The sequence below is a fragment of the Nicotiana tomentosiformis genome, chromosome 12 (genome assembly GCF_000390325.3).
Source record: "Nicotiana tomentosiformis chromosome 12, ASM39032v3, whole genome shotgun sequence".
Lineage (NCBI taxonomy): Eukaryota > Viridiplantae > Streptophyta > Magnoliopsida > Solanales > Solanaceae > Nicotiana > Nicotiana tomentosiformis.
In genome coordinates this window covers 34,516,328-34,538,996 of record NC_090823.1, presented here as the reverse complement: position 1 = coordinate 34,538,996, position 22,669 = coordinate 34,516,328, and the positions used below count along the sequence as shown (strand labels likewise).

The 22,669-nt window shown below is 38.4% G+C and overlaps 1 protein-coding gene across 1 annotated transcript in view; it reads right to left on the bottom strand.

Moving 5' to 3' along the window:
- Positions 1 to 21,708, bottom strand: part of LOC104115788 (bidirectional sugar transporter SWEET7-like) — a 43,728-nt gene extending 22,020 nt beyond the window's left edge. Inside the window, exons 1-3 of the mRNA XM_070192140.1 lie at positions 21,581 to 21,708; positions 21,442 to 21,493; positions 21,279 to 21,315 (exon numbers count right to left, since the gene is read on the bottom strand). Of these exons, the coding sequence (XP_070048241.1) occupies positions 21,279 to 21,315; positions 21,442 to 21,487 (83 nt within the window). The 5' untranslated portion in view covers positions 21,488 to 21,493; positions 21,581 to 21,708. The remainder of the gene's footprint in view (positions 1 to 21,278; positions 21,316 to 21,441; positions 21,494 to 21,580) is intronic.
- Positions 21,709 to 22,669: the final 961 nt, after the last annotated feature.

Here is a 22,669-nt window from a genome sequence, read left to right as displayed (position 1 = left end):
TTAGAGGGAACAAAAGGGATTATGCACTTAAGAGCTCAGAGTGATATCCATGCACCATGTATGTTGACGTTCATACAGCCGTAGAAGACTCCGATATAAGTTAAAAGAAAGCATTAAGCCTAGGACATAGACAAAAGATTGAATTATCAGAAGATTGTATCATGGATATTTAATAGAGCCCATGAAAGGCTAAAGTAATAACTAATACCATGAGCCACAGATCAGAATATAGCTTAACCCTACATAAAGGCTGATCAGAAGGAAGAATAAACTAAAGAGTTACATCAACCAAGTAAATCAAGAATCTGATTATTGGACTTAGAAAAATTATATAAATCATGATTGAGAAAATTGCAGAATCACTCATAATATTAGAGGTACAAGAGAGATGGTACAATAACCATATTCTATAACGGCTCTACGATAAAGCAAGTTAAAAAAAAGTACCAAACTTATAAGAAGTCAGTATGAAGCTCTCATCGGATTGTGTAGCCACCAGAGGTACAATTATTATAACAGAGCTTCAAGTTGTGGATGTAAATTATACCTATGTGTAAAGGAGGTCATGAAAGAGATAGAATATGTAATGCAAGATTTTAAGGTAAGTAAGGTAATGGTGAACAACGTACGAGATACTCAGGTGTAGAAGGTTGTGAATAATCTATACTTCAGAAAGAGGGCTAGAAGCATTGGGAATCAGTATCCAGGAATGATAGCAGCGTCATCAGTGGCATATATCTTCCAGCCTATGGTTTCTAGGTACCGAGAGGCCTAGTTAAGAGAGTAAACAAGAGTTTGAGACAATGTGATGTCTCGCTTGATGTTCCAAAATAACACAAGGAAATCTATGGTGCAAGTAAGTTGAAAGAAGGTTGCGAGTAGTATAACTAGATATGTGTAGGTCACAAGCTAAAGTATGGTAAAGTGACAAGGTTTTAGGAAGACGGGAATAAGGATAAGAAATGGCGAGTGAGAAGTTGACAAGAATGGATAAGTCCTTAGGATTAAGCCCATGAAAATAAGAGAGTTGATGATTTCTCTAAGTTATAGAAAGCTCAGTATAGCCTGACTGAATTCAAAGAAGTATAAGACTAATGACCTTTAGAAGTGATGGAATGCCGCCCTGATAGTACAATGAGGGTATAATTGTGATAGATAAAGGATGACGATTGGGCCTTCGATTGAGTAATGATTTGATGAATTGTACAGGATTAAAATACCCACGTAATGTGAATTACTTTGGGTTGCTATGAAATATGATTATGGAATCATGGTATCGCCCCCAGGAGGATTAGTCTAATCATTTCAGATGTTCTCCAATGAGACGTAAGCCCTAGCGGCAGTATTACATAAGAAGTGAAGTTATCGGTATTAAGGAGAATCAACAATGGATGGATAAAAGTTACAAAGTATGAGATGAAATTAGACCATCATTCTTAATATGAACAGTAATGAAGAAGCATTAAAGGGCTTAGATTTATGCATATAGGATAAGCTACGAGAGTAACCTGGAGTTGGGTAGCAAACCTCAGTAACGATAAATCAAAATAAGAGTTATGGCAGTAAATTCATACGGATGGATAAATGAATCTATGAAATAAGGTATAACAATATTCGTAAGTTCAACAAAGTACCGAGCTAAGAACTTCAGTATACCCATAGATGCCCAGAGGGACATCTTATCAAGCTCTGTATATATTTACAAGTGAGGCCTAGAGATTGGCTAAATGCAGGAGGAAAAAGGAGAGAAGAGTTGCATAGGTGCACTTACAAGGAAAAAGTCGTACAGGCGGCATGGCAGAAGGTAGAACTAGATGGCACGAGAAGTACTAAAGTATTCACAAGAACAATCGCCTAGATGGCAAGAAGAGTACTAAAGTATTCACAAGACCTAGGCATTATGAGAATAATAAGTGCATCAGTCAACATTCGAAGACGAATGTTCCAAATGGGGAATGATGTTATACCACATATTTTCGTACGTGAATGTACTCCATAAATAAATTAATGAAATCTCGGAAATGAGATGTTACATCCCGCATTTTCGTACGTTAAAGTTTCATCGTAAGTTAATCGACGTATATTTAGGAATGAGATTTATTTTGGGATTATAATTACTACGCTATTTCAAACAAGTGATAAGTTAATTCGTGAAGGTGAGAGGGTAAGCAAATCGAAGAAAATGAATTTCATCGAAGGTACCACATGGCCGTGATAGTAAGGTGTATCAAGTGTGTTAAAAGTAAGTAGTATTTTAAGTAATTCGAGATAATTCTTAATTATGTGAATAAGTGGATAATTATTGATTTTAGTGAAATATTAACAATAAGTTAAAATAATTGGTGGTTAATTATTTGATAATATCATCACGTGGCAGCAAGCCAATTAAAGAGTTGTGACTCATAAGTCACTATGTTATGTGGCAAGTCTTAACAATATCAGTCATTTCCATTTTAATAAAGGAAAGACACATATGACATGAAGTCATATCCATCCTTAACAAACAGAAGTCAAATATCCATCCTTATATGCATTCAAACGTAAGTGTTTGTATGTTACAAATATAAGTCACGAAAGTAAGTCACATATGCAAGATAGTATCTTCAACAGTAGTTCAAAGACAAATTTCATCTTGGCAGCTTGATATTTTTTTTGCAATTCAAAGGAAAGATTCAGCAACTTATTCAAAATATTGGCAACGTGATTTTGCTACAAAAATCATACGAGACTACGTAATATTATAGCAACGGGATTTCGCGATTCTAAGGGAGTACGGTGCAACCTTTCTCAAGAATATCATATGGATTTTCCCCTACTTCGATCCGCCATTACGTGAGTTGTCGCAAAAGATGTGTGTTGGAAGGATTATCAAGAGAATCTGTTCAGGTATGTTAAGGCTATCCCTTCTTTCTTTTTGGCATGACCCAAATGACACTGAAAGAAACGAGCAAACACACAGTTTCCATAAAGAACTATATTCATAGAAATTTTATTGGTGTCTATATTCTTGATTACCCATGTGAATTATTATTATACCTTCTGTTCATGGGTCTCAGAAAAATACGTATTTGATAAAATTTATCCGATATGCATATTATGTTTATGACATCCCGAGAAAATCTTAGTAACGTATTTCTTAAGGCAATTATTTTTATGACATCCCGGGAAAATCTTATTAACGTATTTCTTAAGGCATATTATTTTTATGACATTCCGAGAAAATACTATTAACGTAATTCTTATGCATTTCATTCATTTATACATATACTTTGACCCATGACCAGATGGCGTTATATACGCGTATATATGTATATTATATATATATATATATATATATATATATATATATATATATATATATATATATATATATATATGGAGTATGGAAAAAGGTTACGGCGTTATATACACAACACCACCTGATCAGCTGGTATACATTGATGATTTGCCCACTGTGGCCGAAATGATATGATGGGATGCCCTCAGAGGGTTGATAAAGTTATGAACGCATATACCTCTGCATGGTATGATATTTATACGCATATGCATGACATTATAAAGATGAAATGATTCACAGAGCTATGCAGACGTACATGTCGAGTCTTTTACTCCATGTTTCTCTCATATCTATTATTCACTGATTTTCATTCTTTACATACTCGGTACATTATTTATACCGACATCCCTTTTGCCTGGGGACGCTGTGTTTCATGTCCGCAGGTCTCGATAGACAGGTCGAGAGTCCTCCTAGCAGGCGATCAGCTCAGCAGAAGATATTGGTGCACTCCATTTGCTCTGGAGTTTCTTGTTTGGTTAATATTATTTAGATGTGTATGGTTTGATATGACGGGACTTTGTCCCGACATTTATAACATTTATGTACTCTTAGAGGCTTGTAGACATAGGTCGTATATGTCAAAGATTGTACAGCCTTGTTGGCCTAAGTTTTGAGTTTATAAATGATCATGTTGGCCTATTAGGCCCGTATGTCACGTGTATATGATGATGTAATGAGAAAGATACGTTACGTTGGTACTCTGTTGAGTATTGTATAGGGTGCCCGTCGCAGCCCATCGGTTTGGGTCGTGACATAAGGTGTGATGATCCGATAGGTCATTTTGAGTAGTATCCCTAACTTTTATGATCCAAGACCTCCCATAGCTTCATTTGATATTTTTTGATTTACGTGTGTAGTTCATGTTGTTTCTCCGGAAAGTTTTTACATAAAAAGTTGAAGAAAATATGATTTTTAGTTTTAAAAATAACTTGAGTTCACTACGGTCAATATTTTGTGTAAATGACCTCGGATTGGTATTTTGACGATTCTGGTAGATCTGTATCATGATTTTAGACTTGGGCATATACCCGGAATTGAATTCAGATATCCCTAGGTTGATTTGACTTAATTTGACGAAAGCTAGCAATTTGAATGTTTGGAAATTTTCTAGGTTTGATTGTAGGTTGACTTTATGGCTATCGGGTTCAGATTTTAATTTTGGGACTTGGAATATGTTACACCCTATATTTTCGTACATAAAAATACGTCGTAAGCAAACTAATGTAGGACCAAAAATGAGATAATATTTAAAAGTATATAAAGTAAGTTAATCATGTTACCTCTGAGGTTACAAATATTGAAGATCATGAACAACAAGTACAAAGAGGGTTGGACAGTTCAGAAGCTAAAGCAATTAAATAAAACAATGTTTCGTCGAAAGTCGACAAGTTGGAAATGTTATAACATGTACCTTTGGGGTGAGACTAGGGTGATTAACATGATAAGGAGATTATGTTATGATTTATATTAGTCGTATGACATCCGTGTGTTATGTTTTGAAGTCAAGCGAGTTGTGGAACAAAAGTCGATGAAAGTCATCACAAGTTACATTCATAAGTTTTACTGAAACTTTGGGTCAAATGTAACTGCGATTTTCTCCCAATATACTTAGAGTTATTGAGTGTTCCACCCATAAAATTAAATATCTATGAGTCTATTTTCCAACGCATTAAACTGTTTGTCAATACGACATTGGAGTAGAAAGATATGGGCATTTGTGCGATACTGCACAAGCTGCTAGGTGACAAGTAGGTGTGTCACCTACTTGCTTAAATGAAAGCCCAAAATAGGCCATTTCGGGTCGTCCAAAGAGGCCTTTTAAGGGCCTATTTTCTTCATATATTAGACTTAAAATAGAGCATAATAACCAGACATAATCTTGTATTGTTGGTGTTAGCTTTAATTTGAAGGAAGTAAGGATTATAGGGGAGATGCTGCCCGTTTTAATACAAAATAGGTTTGTCGTTCATTGTGCGATAGTTGTACCTTTCATAACTTAACGATAGTATTATTATCATTCTTGTAGATTAAGGTGTGAAGAGGTTAGTTCAACTTGGTGATTGGAAAGATTGTGATAAGGTATGTTAAGGCTAAACCTTCCTTCATTTTGGCATGATCTCGTAGCTACATGTGTTAATAATGAGACATAAAGAGAAGTTCGTATTCATGAATTTATTCACATTATTCTAGTCTCATAAGTTATAATATTATTCCTTATCGCGACTTCATATTCAGTTTAGTTTTGTCTTTATTTAGTCAAGAGAGCAGAGGGTCTATATATAAATATATATACAGTATTACACTATTTTCACCACCATCGAGCTATAATCGGTGTGCAGGACCCTATTGGGCAATCTCTGATCAGATGGAAAGTTATATACCGAGCCTACTGTGGCCGAGCGCCTATGAGCGAGCCCAGCATGGTCGAGATACATAGCCTAGTATGGCTGAGCGACTATGAGCGAGCCTACTATGGCAGAGCAGTTATATATACCGAGCCTTATAAGGCCGTACAATTATTTTACTTACTATATTGAAGGAGTTGAGTCAGTATCAGCATGTAAGTATATCTCCAGATCATCTTTGACTCCCAGTTACTTCCAGTTATTATATTATCAGTTCAGTTTCGATTTTCAGTTATGTTATTGCCTTACATACTCGGTACATTATTTCGTACTGACGTCCTTTTTCCGGGGACGCTGCATTTCATACATGCAGGTTCAGATAGACAGACGAGTAGATCTCCTCAGTAGGTGTTTCCCGAGTTCAGCCTGATCGGTAAGCTCCACGTCTTTCGGAGTTGCCAGGTCTAGAGTGTTGTGTACATCTTATGTATATCTGTATATATGTTATGGGTAGGTCGGGGCCCTGTTCCGATCATAGTACATCTATCAGTAGAGGCTTGTAGACATATCCTGTTGGTTAGTGTAGTATGTTGGGTTTGTAGGCCTGGTATGTATAATTTGGTGGTTTGTCAGTTGTAGTAGCTATGACGGCCTTTTCAGCCTAGCTTTATATTGATGTTTAGTTAGCGCTAGTTTCCATTCAGTTTTATATTTTGCTTCGCAAATTGTCTTGCAAGGTGGCCCCATGGCCAAAGTATGACATTATGTGTTCAGAGTCCCTTAGTCGCAATTTGGTACGCCAGGTTAAGTGAGGCACCGGGTGCTTGTCTCGCTCCTAGGCTCGGGCCGTGACAAACTTGGTATCAGAGCAGTTCTGTCCTAGGGAGTCTACAAGCTGTGTCTAGTAGGGTCTTGTTTATAGATGTGTTGTGCACCACATTATATAAGCAGGGCACTACAGGGAATTTAGGAGTTGGTTACCCTTATTTGAAATCTAAATCGTGCTACAGAACTGAGTTATAGGAAATTTGAATTAAACTTATGTGTTGGTGTTTGCATGCACAGATGACGGTGACTAGGAAGACTACGGCTAGCCAGAGGAGAGATACAGCAGTAGGTGAGGGGACCAGCAGGGTACCCCCAGTAGATGGGGCCCAGTCTGAGGCTCAAGGTGAGACCCCTACTCAGCCATTACCGGCTCCTCCACCAACTACGGAGATTCCTAGGGAAACCGCACATCCAGTTCCCCCTCCACTTCCATCAGATCAGGACTTGAGGAGTGCGGTGCATTTGTTGACACAGTTGGTAGCTACCCAGCAACAGGCTAGGGCATCAGCTAGTGCAGGAACTTCTGAGGGGTCTGGGAGTTCAAGGGTCCGAGAGTTTATTGCTTTGAGTCCCCCAGAGTTCACGGGGACAGATCAGAGGGAGGACCCGCAGGATTTCATAGATCAGCTTCACAGGATCTTTCGTGTTATGCATGCCACGGAGAAAGAGGCAGTTGAGCTAGCAGCTTTTCGACTCCGAGATATAGCCATCCTTTGGTATGAGGGATGGGAGAGGTCCAGGGGACGTGATGCACCTCCAGCTATTTGGGAGAATTTTTCAGATGCCTTCCTTGACCAGTACTTACCACGGGAGATCCGACAGGCTCGAGTCGATCAGTTTCTAGCCCTCAAGCAGGGTAATATGAGTGTTCGAGAGTATAGTCTCCGTTTTGACTCATTGGCCAGATATGCACCATCCATAGTTGCTACTATGCGGGACAGGATTCACAGGTTTATAGCAGGGTTAGCCCCAGAGTTAACCGAGGCATGTGCCACCGCTGCATTGCAGGATAGTATGGATATCTCCCGGATTCAGGCATTCGCCCAGAATATAGAAAGGGGTAGGCGTCGGCAGCAGGGTACAGAGAGGGCTGAGCAAGGGCAACGTAAGAGGATGAGATTTCCTAGGTCTCAGGAGCAATCTCAGGGTGGTTATAGGATCTAGTACTTCGGACGGCCACCTAGGCCTCCGCCACCTCGGTTACAGGGTTACAGGTATGACCGCTATACTCAGTCAGGACCAGGTGAGAGCTCACGGGTATCGGGTTTGCAGCGACAATGAGGATCTGCGCAGACATGGTCATTTCCTCCATGGTGTGACATCTGTGGAAGAGGACACTTCGGCCAATGCCGAGCAGGTTCTGATACTTGTTATATATGTGGGCGTCCGGGGCATATGATGCGAGATTGCCCAAATAGAGATTCGGGGGGAATGGCACAACCAACGAGTTCAGCAACAAGAACATCTATGTCCGTGCATCCTTCAGGGTGCGAGTCTCAATCTTCGGCTGGTAGAGGTTGGGGCAGAGGTAGAGGTTCCAGTTCAAGTGGTAATCAGAACCGTATCTATGCTTTAGCGGGTCGACAGGACCAAGAGTCTTCAACAGACGTTGTGATAGGTATATTAACCATTTTCTCTCACGATGCTTATGCTTTGATAGACCCAGGATCTACTTTATCGTATATTACCCCATTTGTCGCGAGGAAGTTTGGTATAGTGCCTGAAATACTAAGTGATCCTTTTGTGGTATATACACCGGTCGGAGAATCGATTATTGCTAGACGGGTTTACCGAGGTTGTACGGTGACAATTTGTAGTCGTCAGACCTCAGCTGACCTAGTTGATCTAGAGATGATGGATTTTGATGCTATCATGGGCATGGACTGGTTGGCAGCTTGCTATGCCACAGTTGATTGCCGAGCAAAGGCAGCCAGATTTCATTTTCCGGGTGAGCCAGTCCTTGCATGGGTAGGTAATACGCCAACACCCAGATGTAGGTTTATTTCCTATCTGAAGGCGAGGAAAATTATCGCAAAAGGGTGCATGTATCATATTGTGCGAGTTAGAGATGCAGATGCTGAGATACCTACACTTCAGTCTATTCCTGTAGTCAAAGAGTATGCAAATGTGTTTCCAGATGAGCTTCCAGGTATTCCTCCAGAGCGAGAGATTGATTTTAGCATCAATTTGCTTCCAGGAACTCAACCAATATCCATCTCTCCGTATAGAATGGCACCTGGCGAATTGAAGGAGTTGAAGGAGCAGTTAAAAGATTTGTTGCAGAAAGGTTACATCAGGCCCAGTACCTCACCTTGGGGTGCACCAGTACTATTTGTGCGGAAGAAAGACGGCTCGCTGAGGATGTGTATCGATTATAGGCAGCTGAACAAGGAACCTATTAAGAATAAGTATCCACTTCCAAGGATCGATGACTTGTTTGATCAGTTGCAGGGGGGTAGATGCTTTTTAAAGATAGATCTGAGGTCGGGGTACCACCAAATCAGAGTTCGGGAAAAAGATATTCCAAAGAGAGCCTTCAGGACCCGATATGGCCACTTCGAGTTCCTTGTCATGTCCTTCGGGTTGACTATGCACCCGCTGTATTTATGGACTTGATGAATAGCCTATTCCGACCATTTTTAGATCTGTTCGTGATAGTATTTATTGATGATATTCTGGTTTATTCCTGTTCAGAGGATGAGCATGCGGACCACCTGCGAGCGGTACTCCAAACCCTCTATGATCGTAAGTTGTATGATACGTTTTCTAAATGTGAGTTCTGGTTAAAGTCTGTAGCATTCTTATGCCATATTGTATCAGATGAAGGGATAAAGGTGGACACTCAGAAGATTAAGGCCGTGAAATCTTGGCCTAGACCTACTACTCCGACAGAGGTTCGTAGCTTTCTAGGCTTAGTAGGATACTATCGGAGGTTCGTAGAGGGTTTTTCTTCCCTTTCGGCACCATTGACAAAGTTGACACAGAAAGAAACTAAGTTTCAATGGACAGAGGCTTGTGAGCGGAGTTTCCAAGAGCTTAAGAACGGGTTGACCTCAGCTCCAGTTCTAACACTTCCAGAGGGTCTAGAGGGTTATGCCGTGTATTGTGATGCGTCAGGTGTCGGGTTAGGATGTGTCCTGATGCAACATGGGACGGTAATTGCATATGCTTCAAGGCAGTTGAAGAAGCACGAGAGGAATTATCCAACCCACGACCTCGAGTTAGCTGTGGTTGTCCATGCACTTAAGATATGGCGGCATTATTTATATGGTGTTTATGTTGATGTATTTACTGATCATAAAAGCCTACAATATATCTTCAAGCAGAAAGAGTTAAATTTGCGACAGAGGCGATGGCTTGAGTTATTGAAAGATTAAGATGTTAACATTCTCTACCATCCATGGAAAGCTAATGTTGTAGCAGATGCATTAAGTCATCGATCTATGGGTAGCTTAGCACATGTAGATCCCGAGAAAAGACAATTAGCTAGAGAGATTCATCAATTGTCTTCGTTGGGGGTTCGGTTAGTAGATTCTGAGGATGGTGGAGTTGTACTCCAAAACACTACAAAATCACCCCTCATAGCGGAAGTCAAGGGAAGGCAGTACGAGGACCCAGAGTTGGTCGAGCTGAGAGAGCGAGCTCCGCAGCAGAAGAAGCCACTGTTAGAGCTAAAGGGAGATGGGGTTCTCAGATATAGGGGTCGTTTGTGTGTTCCAGATGTAGCAGGGCTACGAGACAGGATTATGTCAGAGGCACATTATTCATGGTATTCCATCCATCCTGGGTCGACGAAGATGTATCATGACATTAAGGATGTGTACTGGTGGAATGATATGAAGAAGAACATTGCTGAGTTTGTCGCCCAATGTACTAGTTGCCAGCAAGTGAAGATAGAGCACCAGAAGCCTGGAGGGCTAATGCAGACTATAGAGATCCCGACATGGAAATGGGAGGCGATAAACATGGACTTTATCACGGGTTTACCTCGTTCTAATCGTAAGTTCGATTCCATATGGGTGATAGTCGATAGGCTCACGAAATCAGCTCACTTCCTACCGGTCAGATCTACATATACAGCAGAAGATTATGCAAAGTTATATATTAAGGAGATAGTGCGGCTACACGGAGTACCAGTTTCTATTATATCTGACCGTGGGGCTCAGTTTACAGCACATTTTTGGAGGTCATTTCAGAGAGGTCTAGGGACTCAGGTGAATCTCAGCACAGCTTTTCATCCACAGACTGATGGACAAGCCGAGCGCACAATTCAGACGCTCGAGGATATGTTACGAGTATGTGTGTTGGATTTTAAAAGAAGTTGGGATGAACATCTACCTCTTATCGAGTTTGCATATAATAACAGTTACCACTCCAGTATCCAGATGGCTCCGTACGAGGCTTTGTATGGGCGTAAGTGCAGATCTCCTATAGGGTGGTTTGATGTTGGAGAATCTGGGTTACATGGGCCAGACCTGGTTCAGCAGGCCATAGAGAAAGTAAAGGTTATCCGGGAGCGACTGTTGACAGCTCAGAGTCGTCAGAAGTCATATTCTGACGTGCGGCGACGAGACTTAGAGTTCAGGATTAATGACTGGGTATTCTTAAAGGTATCACCTATGAAGGGCGTGATGAGGTTTGGCAAGAAAGGAAAGCTTAGCCCACGGTATATTGGGCCTTATAGGATCATTCGGAGAGTGGGCCAACTAGCTTATGAGTTAGAGTTGCCCTCAGAATTGGAGTCTGTCCATCCGGTTTTTCACGTATCTATGCTACGGAAGTGCATTGGCGATCCTACCCGAGTGGTGCCCACGGATGATGTACAGATTACAGAGGACTTGTCATACGAGGAAATTCCAGTTGCCATCCTAGACCGACAAATCCGCAATCTACGAAATAAGGAGGTAGCTTCCGTAAAGGTTTTATGGAGGAGCAAGAATGTAGAAGAGATGACGTGGGAATCGGAGGAAGAAATGAAGTCTAAATACCCCCACCTATTTCAAACTGAAGATATGGTTCGAGATGGGACGCTACAACATAGCTCTATGTAGGCTAGCAGGTCATCAGGTAAGCTTTTATTTTTCACTTTCAATATTTATGATTTACGGTCGGTGAGGCAAATTGCTGCTATTTATAAAGATTGGCCATGTATGGCATGCATAGTATGTTTCTGGCTACGTGCAGCTTGGTTTTAACGTAGTGTACGAAGGATACTTTGGCAAAATTTTCCAAAGTCTATAAGAGTAAACATTCGAGGACGAATGTTCCCAAGGGGGGAGTGATGTTACACCCTATATTTTCGTACGTAAAAATGCGTCGTAAGCAAACTAATGTAGGACCAAAAATGAGATAATATTTAAAAGTATATAAAGTAAGTTAATCATGTTACCTCTGAGGTTACAAATATTGAAGATCATGAACAACAAGTACAAAGAGGGTTGGACAGTTCAGAAGCTAAAGCAATTAAATAAAACAATGTTTCGTCGAAAGTCGACAAGTTGGAAATGTTATAACATGTACCTTTGGGGTGAGACTAGGGTTATTAACATTATAAGGAGATTATGTTATGATTTATATTAGTCGTATGACATCCGTGTGTTATGTTTTGAAGTCAAGCGAGTTGTGGAACAAAAGTCGATGAAAGTCATCACAAGTTACATTCATAAGTTTTACTGAAACTTTGGGTCAAATGTAACTGCGATTTTCTCCCAATGTAGTTAGAGTTATTGGGTGTTCCACCCATAAAATTAAAGATCTATGAGTCTATTTTTTAACGCATTAAACCGTTTGTCAATACGACATTGGAGTAGAAAGATATGGGCATTTGTACGATACTGCGCAAGCTGCTAGGTGACAAGTAGGTGTGTCACCTACTTGCTTCAATGAAAGCCCAAAAATGGGCCATTTAGGGTCGTCCAAAGAGGCCTTTTAAGGGCCTATTTTCTTCATATATTAGACTTAAAATATATCATAATAACCAGACATAATCTCTGCAAATAATCCTCCCAAAAATTTCCCACAAACCCTAATTGATTTTCTCTACCTTTCAAGTTCCAATTGGAGGTAAAACCTAGAGTTTGAAGAACCAAGATAAGAGCTGAGTTATCCAACAAATAAGGTGAGTTTACTTATCTCTTTCATCCAATTTTTATTCTGTAAATTCATGGTAAGTCGTTCTATACTTGTAAGAACTCACGACACGGTGATCGGAAGCCGTGAGTTCGAGTTATTTACTTGTAGCGGACTGTTTTGTGGACTGTTTTGTGTTGCTGTTGGGCTGCGTTTTTACTACTATTTTGTGGAGTTTTGGAGGAGGAAGGGGGTTTATAAACACCATATAAATGTAGGGTGGTTCGCTGGTCGTTCGTCATAACAATTTCGGGTCGTTTGACACTACTACGGTGGTCGTTTTGTGTACGAAGAGATTGGGGTGTGTTGGGCTGTTTTGTAGTATTTGATGGTGTATATAGGGCTGGAAAATGATGTATATATGTTGTTATTGTTATGTTCTTGTATTGTTGGTGTTATCTTGAATTTGAAGGAAGTAAGGATTATAGGGGAGATGCTACCCGTTTTAATACAAAATAGGTTTGTCGTTGGTTGTGCGATAGTTGTACCTTTCATAACTTAACGATAGTATTATTATCATTCTTGTAGATTAAGGTGTGATGAGGTTAGTTCAACTTGGTGATTGGAAAGATTGTGATAAGGTATGTTAAGGCTAAGCCTTCCTTCATTTTGGCATGATCTCGTAGCTACATGTGTTAATAATGAGACATAAAGAGAAGTTCGTATTCATGAATTTATTCACATTATTCTAGTCTAATAAGTTACAATATTATTCCTTATCGGGACTTCATATTCAATTTAGTTTTGTATTTATTTAGTCAAGAGAGCATAGGGTCTATATATATATATACAGTATTACACTATTTTCACCACCATCGAGCTATAATCGGTGGGCAGGCCCCTATTGGGCAACCTCTGATCAGATGGAAAGTTATATACCGAGCCTACTATGGCCGAGCACCTATGAGCGAGCCCAGCATGGTCGAGATACATAGCCTAGTATGGCCGAGCGCCTATGAGCGAGCCTACTATGGCAGAGCAGTTATATATACCGAGCCTTATAAGGCCGTACAATTATTTTACTTACTATATTGAAGGAGTTGAGTCAGTATCAGCAGGTAAGTATATCTCCAGATCATCTTTGACTCCCAGTTACTTCCAGTTATTATATTATCAGTTCAGTTTTGATTTTCAGTTATGTTATTGCCTTACATACTCGGTACATTATTTCGTACTGACGTCCCTTTTCCGGGGACGCTGCATTTCATGCATGCAGGTTCAGATAGACAGACGAGTAGATCTCCTCAGTAGGTGTTTCCCGAGTTCAGCCTGATCGGTAAGCTCCACGTCTTTCGGAGTTGCCAGGTCTAGAGTGTTGTGTACATCTTATGTATATCTGTATATATGTTATGGGTAGGTCGGGGCCCTGTTCCGATCATAGTACATCTATCAGTAGAGGCTTGTAGACATATCCTGTTGGTTAGTGCAGTATGTGGGTTTATAGGACTGGTATGTATAATTTGGTGGTTTGTGAGCTGTAGTAACTATGACGGCCTTTTCAGCCTAGCTTTATATTGATGTTTAGTTAGCGCTAGTTTCCATTCAGTTTTATATTTTTCTTCGCAAATTGTCTTGCAAGGTGGCCCCATGGCCAAAGTATGACATTATATGTTTAGAGTCCCTTAGTCGCAATTTGGTATGCCAGGTTAGGTGAGGCACCGGGTGCTTGTCTCGCTCCTAAGCTCGGGGCGTGACAGAATAGGTCCGATTTTTATTTGAAACTTGTCTGCAAAATTTGGTTTCATTTGGAGGTTGTTTGATAGGATTCAGATGGTTGGTTGCAATTCTAGAGGTTCTTGAGTTTTCTTTTGAAATTCATGTGTTTTGATATCTGATACATGGTTCTAGATATTATTTTGGTATTTTGATCACGTGAACAAGTTCATATGATATTTTTAGACTTGTTTGGATGCTTTATTTGGAGCCCCGAGGGATCAGGTGAGTTTCGGACTTGTTTCAAAATAGTTTTGAACTGAATCAGGATTGTTGGTGTGATGATGTCTTATGTGTCACAATTGCGAACACCAGCATCCCTATTGCGATATTAGTAGGGGTCTCAGGTGTTGTATTTGTGATGCCTGGATTGCAATTGTGAAGTAGTACCTAGGCAGGGTAGCCTCGCATTTGCAACAGTTATGTCGTATTTGCGATGGGAGCAGGCTTCGTAATTGCGAAGCCATTGTGGAATTTGCGACTTTCCCTTAGGCTGTCAGGAGCAGTAATTGTGAAGCTTTCTTTTCAATTGAACAAAAGGGCTGGAAAGACGGGATTTCATCTCATTTTTCCCATTTTAGAACCCTAGACTCGGGAGGAGGCGATTTGGAAAGAGGATTTTCACCTACAATCACTGGGTAAGTAGTTTTAATCACTTTCCAACTAGATTTCATTATTATATATGAGATTTAACATAAAATTTATGAGAATCAAAGTAAAAATTTGGGAATTTTTTTCTACGTTTTGAAAATTAAAAATTTGAGAACTGAGAATCGAATTTGACTCGGATTTTGAAACAAAATACATATATGGACTCTTTGGGTTATGGGTAGTCGAGATCTACCTTTGGACTCAGGTTTTGACCGGATGGGCCCAGAGTTGTCTTTTGTTGACTTTTTTTTCAAATTCATTAAAGATTGAATTTTTTCACTCATGGGTAATTTCTAAAGCATATTTTGAATTATTTAAACTATATTTGGCTAGATTTGACTGCTTTGGAGGCTACTTCTATATGAAGCGTCATGGTTGAGTGTTGATTGATTTGTGGAAAGAGGTAAGTGTCGTGGTTAACCTTGACTTGAGAGAATTAGGATGTGATTGGCTTATTTGCTACTTGATTTATGTGTGTGGACAGCATATATGCAAGGTGATGAGTGTATATACTTAGTCACGGGTTAAGCATGTGGGTTAGAACATTTATTCATTGTGGTCAATTATGTCATGCCTTTATTTGGTCCATGTTATTACTTGTTAAAATGCCTTAACTTCTACTTGTTTTCACGTGTTAATTCATACCTTATCCGTTACATGCATTAGCAGTTATTTTCATGTATCTGTGTCTTAATTTATTAATTATCGTTACTTGTTATTGACCTTGCGTGCTATTAGATAACTACCTTTATCCGCATTATTACTTTAATTGTGTAATTGTTTTTGTTGCGTTTCATTTTGATTATTTTTCCGTAGTTGGTATTAGATGTTTATTTATATTATTATTGTGCGGGATCGGGTTGCACACTACAACGGATATAGGTATTATTATTTGGGATCGGGGTTGCATGCCACCAAGGTATGAAAATGATATAAAATGAAGAGATACAGACGCAATATGATATGAACATGTGATGATATGGTAGGATCGGGTTGCACGTTGTAACAGTATTTCTATATATATATTCGTGGATTAGGCTGCGTACCACAACAGAAAAGAATTTATATATATATATATATATATATATATATATATATATATATATATATATATATGTGGATAAGGTTGCACGCAGCAACGGAGAAGACTTATTTTATCATATCTGACTTGTTACTGTACCATGTGATTCTAAGAAGTTGAGTTAAAGTGTTATTCTAGGGCCCTCTGATAGTTGACCTACGGGTCCAGTTATTTGACTTTTCTATTTTTCTATTCTTGTTTCTGTAATTTTTGTATCATACAGGTTTATTGTAAGTGTCTTCTCCGAGCCTCGTCAGTACTTCATCGCGATTAGGCTCGGCACTTACAGAGTTACATGTGATCGATTGTACTCAAGCTACATTTATGCAATTCTTGTGTAGATACCGGTGTTGGTCCCAGCAGTGCGTAGTGAGACTTATCGGATTCAGCTATTTTTGGAGACACGAGCTATAGTTGCACGATGTCCGCAACCCTAGAGTCGCCTTATTTATCCATTTTTACTATTTATTTAGTTTCAAACAATTGTACTTTATTTCAGACGGTGTTTGTAGTATTCTAGTTGCTCTTATACTTGTGACTCCGAATTTATGGGATTGGTTTAGAACCGCGTTATTTATATTAAAACCATGTTCATTTTTGAATTTGTTAATCGTTGATTATCATCACCCCGTAATAATTGTTAAAAGTAGGGAATTAATTTAATAATGTTGGCTTGCCTAGCAAGTAGATGTTAGGCGTCATCACGGTCTCGAGGTTGAGAATTTCGGGTCGTGACACAAGGCCACCACCTCCGTTTCCACAAAGACTGCAAAAGCAAAAAGATGATTCTAAGTACAAGAATTTCATGGATATTTTGAGCCAAGTGTGTGTGAATTTTCCTTTGGTAGAAATTTTGTAGGAAGTGCCTAAGTATGCAAGGTATCTCAAAGGTATTGTGAAAAACAAGCAAAGACATGCAGAGTTTGAAACAGTTGCACTTACTGAAGAGTGCAGTGCTAGAGTTCGGAGTAAACATCCTCCTGAGTTGAAGCATCCTAGGAGTTTCACAATTATCATGTCTATTGGGAAACAAGAAGTTCGTAGAGCCCTGTGTGATTTAGAGGCTAACATAAATTTGATGTCATCATCTGTGATCAATCAACTAGGATTGGGGTCGCTTAGACCTACTACAACCACCTTATAGTTGGAAGATACGTCACAAGTTATGGCAAAATGAATTATTGAGGATGTACTAGTTAGAGTGAAAAAGTTTATTCTTCTGCTGATTTTATTATTCTTGATTACGAGGCAGATGAGGAAGTGCCTATTATTTTGGGGCGACTGTTCTTAGCTACCGGTGGAGCGATTAGTGATGTGAAGAAAGAAAAGTTGAAGATGAGAGCTCATAATGAGGAAATCACTTTTAATGTATACAAGGCACTTAAGTTCCCTAAGCATTATGAGAACTTGTGCATGATTACTGTGGTGGAATCGAAGGGGATAGAGCATAGTCCTGATGTAAATTGAAGTAATCCAGATGAGAAAACTGAGTTAGATGAGGTGGTGTTGCTAGGTGAGTGTGAGTGTGTAAAGATGATTGAAAAAAGATCCAGAAATGAAAGAGGAAACCTTCCTAAAGTGTGCAAAAAGGCTAGAATTCATGGGACAAGAAGCGAAAGCGCCCAGCCTGAGCAGAGTAGCAGAGTCGTGCCACAACCATAACTAAGGCGCTTGTTGGGAGGCAAACCAACTTTACTTTTTTTCGTTTTTAATCATTTATTTATTTTTTGTTTTGTTATTTTTGTAGTTTTATTTTTGATTTTGTAAGAATATCAGCATGGAATCAAAGCCAGTATGCGTGTGCAAAAGCGAGCAGGTAGGTGGAACTAAGTGTGGGGTACCCGTACAAAGGACCATGTATGGGAGAAGTCTTAGTATGCCGTGAGCTGCTAATATTTTTGTTTTGTTACCCTCTTGTTATTAATGCTATGTATTGAGGACATTGCACATTTTTAAGTATGGAGTTATGTGATTGTATGGGTGATTTTCTATGCTATGTTAGCTTATTTGTAGTAATCTTCCACCCTATAACTTGTGAAAAACAAAATCAGGAAAGGAAAAAAAAAACAAAACAAAAATTTGTAAAAAAAAAATGATAAAGAAAAAAAATAGAAACTTTTTGGACTTTTCCCAACGATGGATTTTGTACGCATCTTTTTTGAGGGATTAAGATCCAATGAACTTAATTTTTAGTTAGTCGTAGGTAGACAATGTTCCCCTTGATTTTTCTTTGGGCATAAGTTCTTTTCCAAGGGATGAATTTTTGAACTGGGTACTTTTTTTAATTTATTATTTTTAGAGTAGTATAAGATATAGAGACTTGAATTAAATCCGGCACATTTAATGACTTGTTTGATACCCGCAAAGTTAGGCTTGGGCGTGGGGATTATAACTTTCCCCATTATTTTTTGGAAACTACTTGTCCCTTCAAAAATGGAATAGCTTGTTTTGTGATACTTAGGCTCATTTTCTTGACTCTTGTGCTAACTGTTGTGCCATATGCATTAAAATTATAGACTAACACTGTACTTGATTCGACTGAGAGTAGAAATATAGCCATCCCAATTAAATCAGGTGGCAGTGTGGTGAGATATTTTTTGTAGTTCCATGTTGTGCATTTTTTTCTAAGACTTGCCATGCATGTGAGTTGAATCCTAAGCTTTGCTCAGTATAAAAATGATTTTAGGCCTTCCATAACCCGTTAGAAATTTTCTAGCCTACCCTTTTTTATTTGACCCTAGCCAACCCTATCGATCCTAATTCCCTTTATTTGGAGCTATATTACAAGCTTTGACCTTTTCTGTGCTGAATTGTCTATCTTTTAAACCGTACTTCTTTGATCACAATAAGATAACAGCTAAAGTTGAGGTGGAAGGTTGATTGAGCTATAAGTTGAGCAATTTAAAGGTGGAAGGATAAGAAAAAAATAATATTTTATTTGCAATGAGGAACACAAGTTGTTATAAAAAGAAGAAAACAAATAAGAAAAAAAAATGAATGATGAAATCAAAATTTGTTGAGAAAAAAAAAGGAAATAAAAGAAGGGCACCCTTGTTGCGTAAACGTGGAAGAAGAAACACTAATTAAATGGAGAGATTGGTGTTGACAAAAATTTATAAAAAGGAGGTACTTGAAGAAGAGGAAGTGTGTTGTTATTTATTATATTGTAAGTATTTGGGGAAGTTTAGTCACTATTATCCTTATTCTTCATACCCGTCCCTTAGCTTACATTACAATCCTTAATAAGTCCTAATGACTGAGCATGCAACATTAGTAGAGATCTACATACCGGGCAAGCGTACGGTACCTTTTTGTACGCATGTAAACTTCTTTGAGAGAGTGACTGATCTCTTCTAATGTTTGAAGTCCTTAAGCTGAATTCGAATTTTGTTTGAGTGTGTGAACTATCTCTCTTAATTTTGTGGTGATGGCATATATTTCATGATGGATATGTGAATTTATTAGGCTTTTCAGTCAGAGTAAGTAAGTTGGCCTGAGAGTAATTATAATAGGGAGTCAATTTCTAAGGTTGAGATATCCTAGATGTTCTATTTTAATATTTTGAATTGTTCAATATTGTGCCTGGCATGTTTTGAACATGGGGAGGTAAGTAAATAATGCACATGCAAAGGGCGAATTGTTGGTATCAACTAAAGTCATGAGTGTGCTTGAGCATAAGTGAAAAGTTGTGGCATGATAGTTATGAGCTTGATTTTGTTCGATCTATTATAGGTCAAATTTACTTTGCTCGAGCACGACTAAAGTTTTATGTGTGGGGGTGATGTTAGGTATATTTTTATATGTTTTAATATTAGTTTACCCATATTTTGACCGCTATTTGGTGTTTAAAATGCCCAACATATGTTAATTATTAATTTTCGGCTAATTAGGTTGTGTGTGATGTTTAGGACGTTTGGAGTGCAAATATATGAAGAAAAATTGCTCCAGCTATAGGAGAAGAGGTTGGATGAGTCACATCCAATCTACAATAAATCCTATTTGAAATACCCTTACAGTGAATTCTCAAGAAAGCATCCAATTTAGCATCCGCACATGGGCGCAACAATGTTGAAGGAACAGAGAGTGAATGCGAAGCATCCACCCTGGCATCCGATGCTGAGAATTTCAAGCGGAAGCGATTAGCATAAACCCCTAAAGCTGACTCGGAAAAGGAAAAGAAAAACTTTGCCCACGGCTATTGTACGCAATATATAAGTCAATAATGAATCTTTTAGGTCATCTAACTCGCTTGGAAATGGAGAAAAGCCATCACAGAGTTTGAAAACCGTGTTATTCATCTTGAGTTCTTCTTTTCCTTCTTTTATTGATTTTTATGTTTTCTTGGGGATTACTTGAGAGTGCTACAATGGCTTTGTGTGGCTAAACTCATTTATTCTAGGTTTATGGTTTTATATGGCTGTGGATATTCAGAGATTGATTCGATGGTTTAATTTATCATATTAGGTAATTTATTCATATCCTGAGCTTAATTATTTTACTGCCTAGCTAACAGTGAAATACTATATATGAATCTTGAGTTGAACTTGAAAGAGGTAATTCTTGATTGCAATTTGATTGAATAGAGCACGATCTTGAACCTAGTCATTGGAAATTGATTTGCGAATACGGATAGAAATATACCTATTTGTCGTGCTTAGCCAATTGTGCAAGAGATTATAAATGCGTTCTTTTTATCTATAATCTCATAGGAATATATAGTTTAGAATAAATTGAATAGGTGAGTAGAAGTTGTCAAATTTCTACTAGTATTCTTGTCCTTGCAGGATAATAACCCAGATAAATTAATATGTCGAGTTAATTGAAGAATTCAACAAGATTGTTACTTAACCATGATCCTTATTGAATTAAAATCTTCGTGCTAGTTGTGCTAGTTAATTAGTTCGTCTTTTAATTGCAACTCTATTTAGTAGAATTAATCAAATAAAAATCACCTTGAAATTGTTCTTGACTATAATTTACTTGATTTATTTGATAATTAATCACAAATACTCATGCGAACCATACTCTGTGCACTTTTTATTACTTGATTGACTGAACAAAGTACATATTTAGTAGTTATATACAAGCATAACATCATAGCAAGTAATTAAATCAAATACAGAGAAGCAACAATAAAAGATTAGTCTAACAAAAACAGAGACAGGGAGAAACATAGGAGATGAAGTTCACTTACAATGGTGACACGAATAAGATGAACGCAATGATATTTCCTGAAAGCAGACACATTAAAGTTAGGTAATCTATATGCCTTGGTTGGTGAGAAACAATTCCTGTGGCGTACGTGTTCGTGTGTTTCTGCTCCAACGAAAATAAGGAAAAGTAAATTTCGAACTAACCTATGACGCCAACGACAAACTCAGCAGTATCTCTGTCGAAAACCATAGCTGTCTGGAAAAAAGGGAATAGTATAAGTGACAGAAGCCAAAAGCTACTCTCTATCCATATCAATTTATATACGGAAAGTATCATTTTTACCTCTCTACTTTGTGATATTATTTTAATATACCTTCTGCTTGAGTATCTGATTCTATATAACCTCACCGTTTAACTTTGAAACAAATTTATTCCCCAGCCATTATGTAATCCGGACTCGGGGGGACCTAAGCAAAATCATCTGACACTTTCATTAAAAATGTATATAAACAATTTTCTAAATGCAACATATATAATAAATGACACCACTTAACTTTCAACATCTTTTGACCTAATGGTCAATCGATGGAGCTTTTGCAGCCAAGGTTGGCGGTTCGAAATTCGAGTCTACCTGTTATGCACATTTTGTTTAAGATTCTTTTGTCACAAAGATAGAGTCAGTAGAAATCGAACCCTTGGCCAAAAATCAGTTCAAAACGGTTAACACCACACCAACAGTTCAAAAAATTATTTTTGTATAACATGAATAGATTTAGATTGAAAAAAAGCTATTCTCACATCTCCACGTACACACAACCCTTCCCATACCCCACATTTGAAAATATACTTGGTTTATTGTTAATGTAATTAACGCTGCCTATAACAAATTGATAAATTATTGTCTATCACACATATAAAGCATACTAAAATTATTAGCGTTGGATGAACTGGGTATCATACCGGTCTTCATCTAAAGACTGCGCCGTGGACCTACTGTGTTAAGATATTTGTATTATGTACACTTTTATTTTTCGGGGTTCACCTACCGGACTCACCTAGACTTCAACTTAGCCTTTTTCACGTAAAGCCATCCTTTTCCCATGCATTAATGCATCATGCATGCATTTCATAACAAATTTCTCTTTGTCCCTCTTCCATGCACCTACAACACCTCAAATTCCATAATATGAACCTCATTTGTTTTTCCCTGACTGTCCAACTACACCGAAGTTCACCTCACGCACTCTTAAGCAATTTTCTTCCATTCTATAAATTTTGTTTGAATAAAGTTGATTTTTATATAGGGTAAAATTGATTTACATCAAATGACCGAATAGTAGCGTGACACGTGTAATCGAAGGCAGGTAGAATGTAAATTGAATAATAACTAGTACCGGAAGCAACAACCGCAATTGTCATCGGATAGACTCC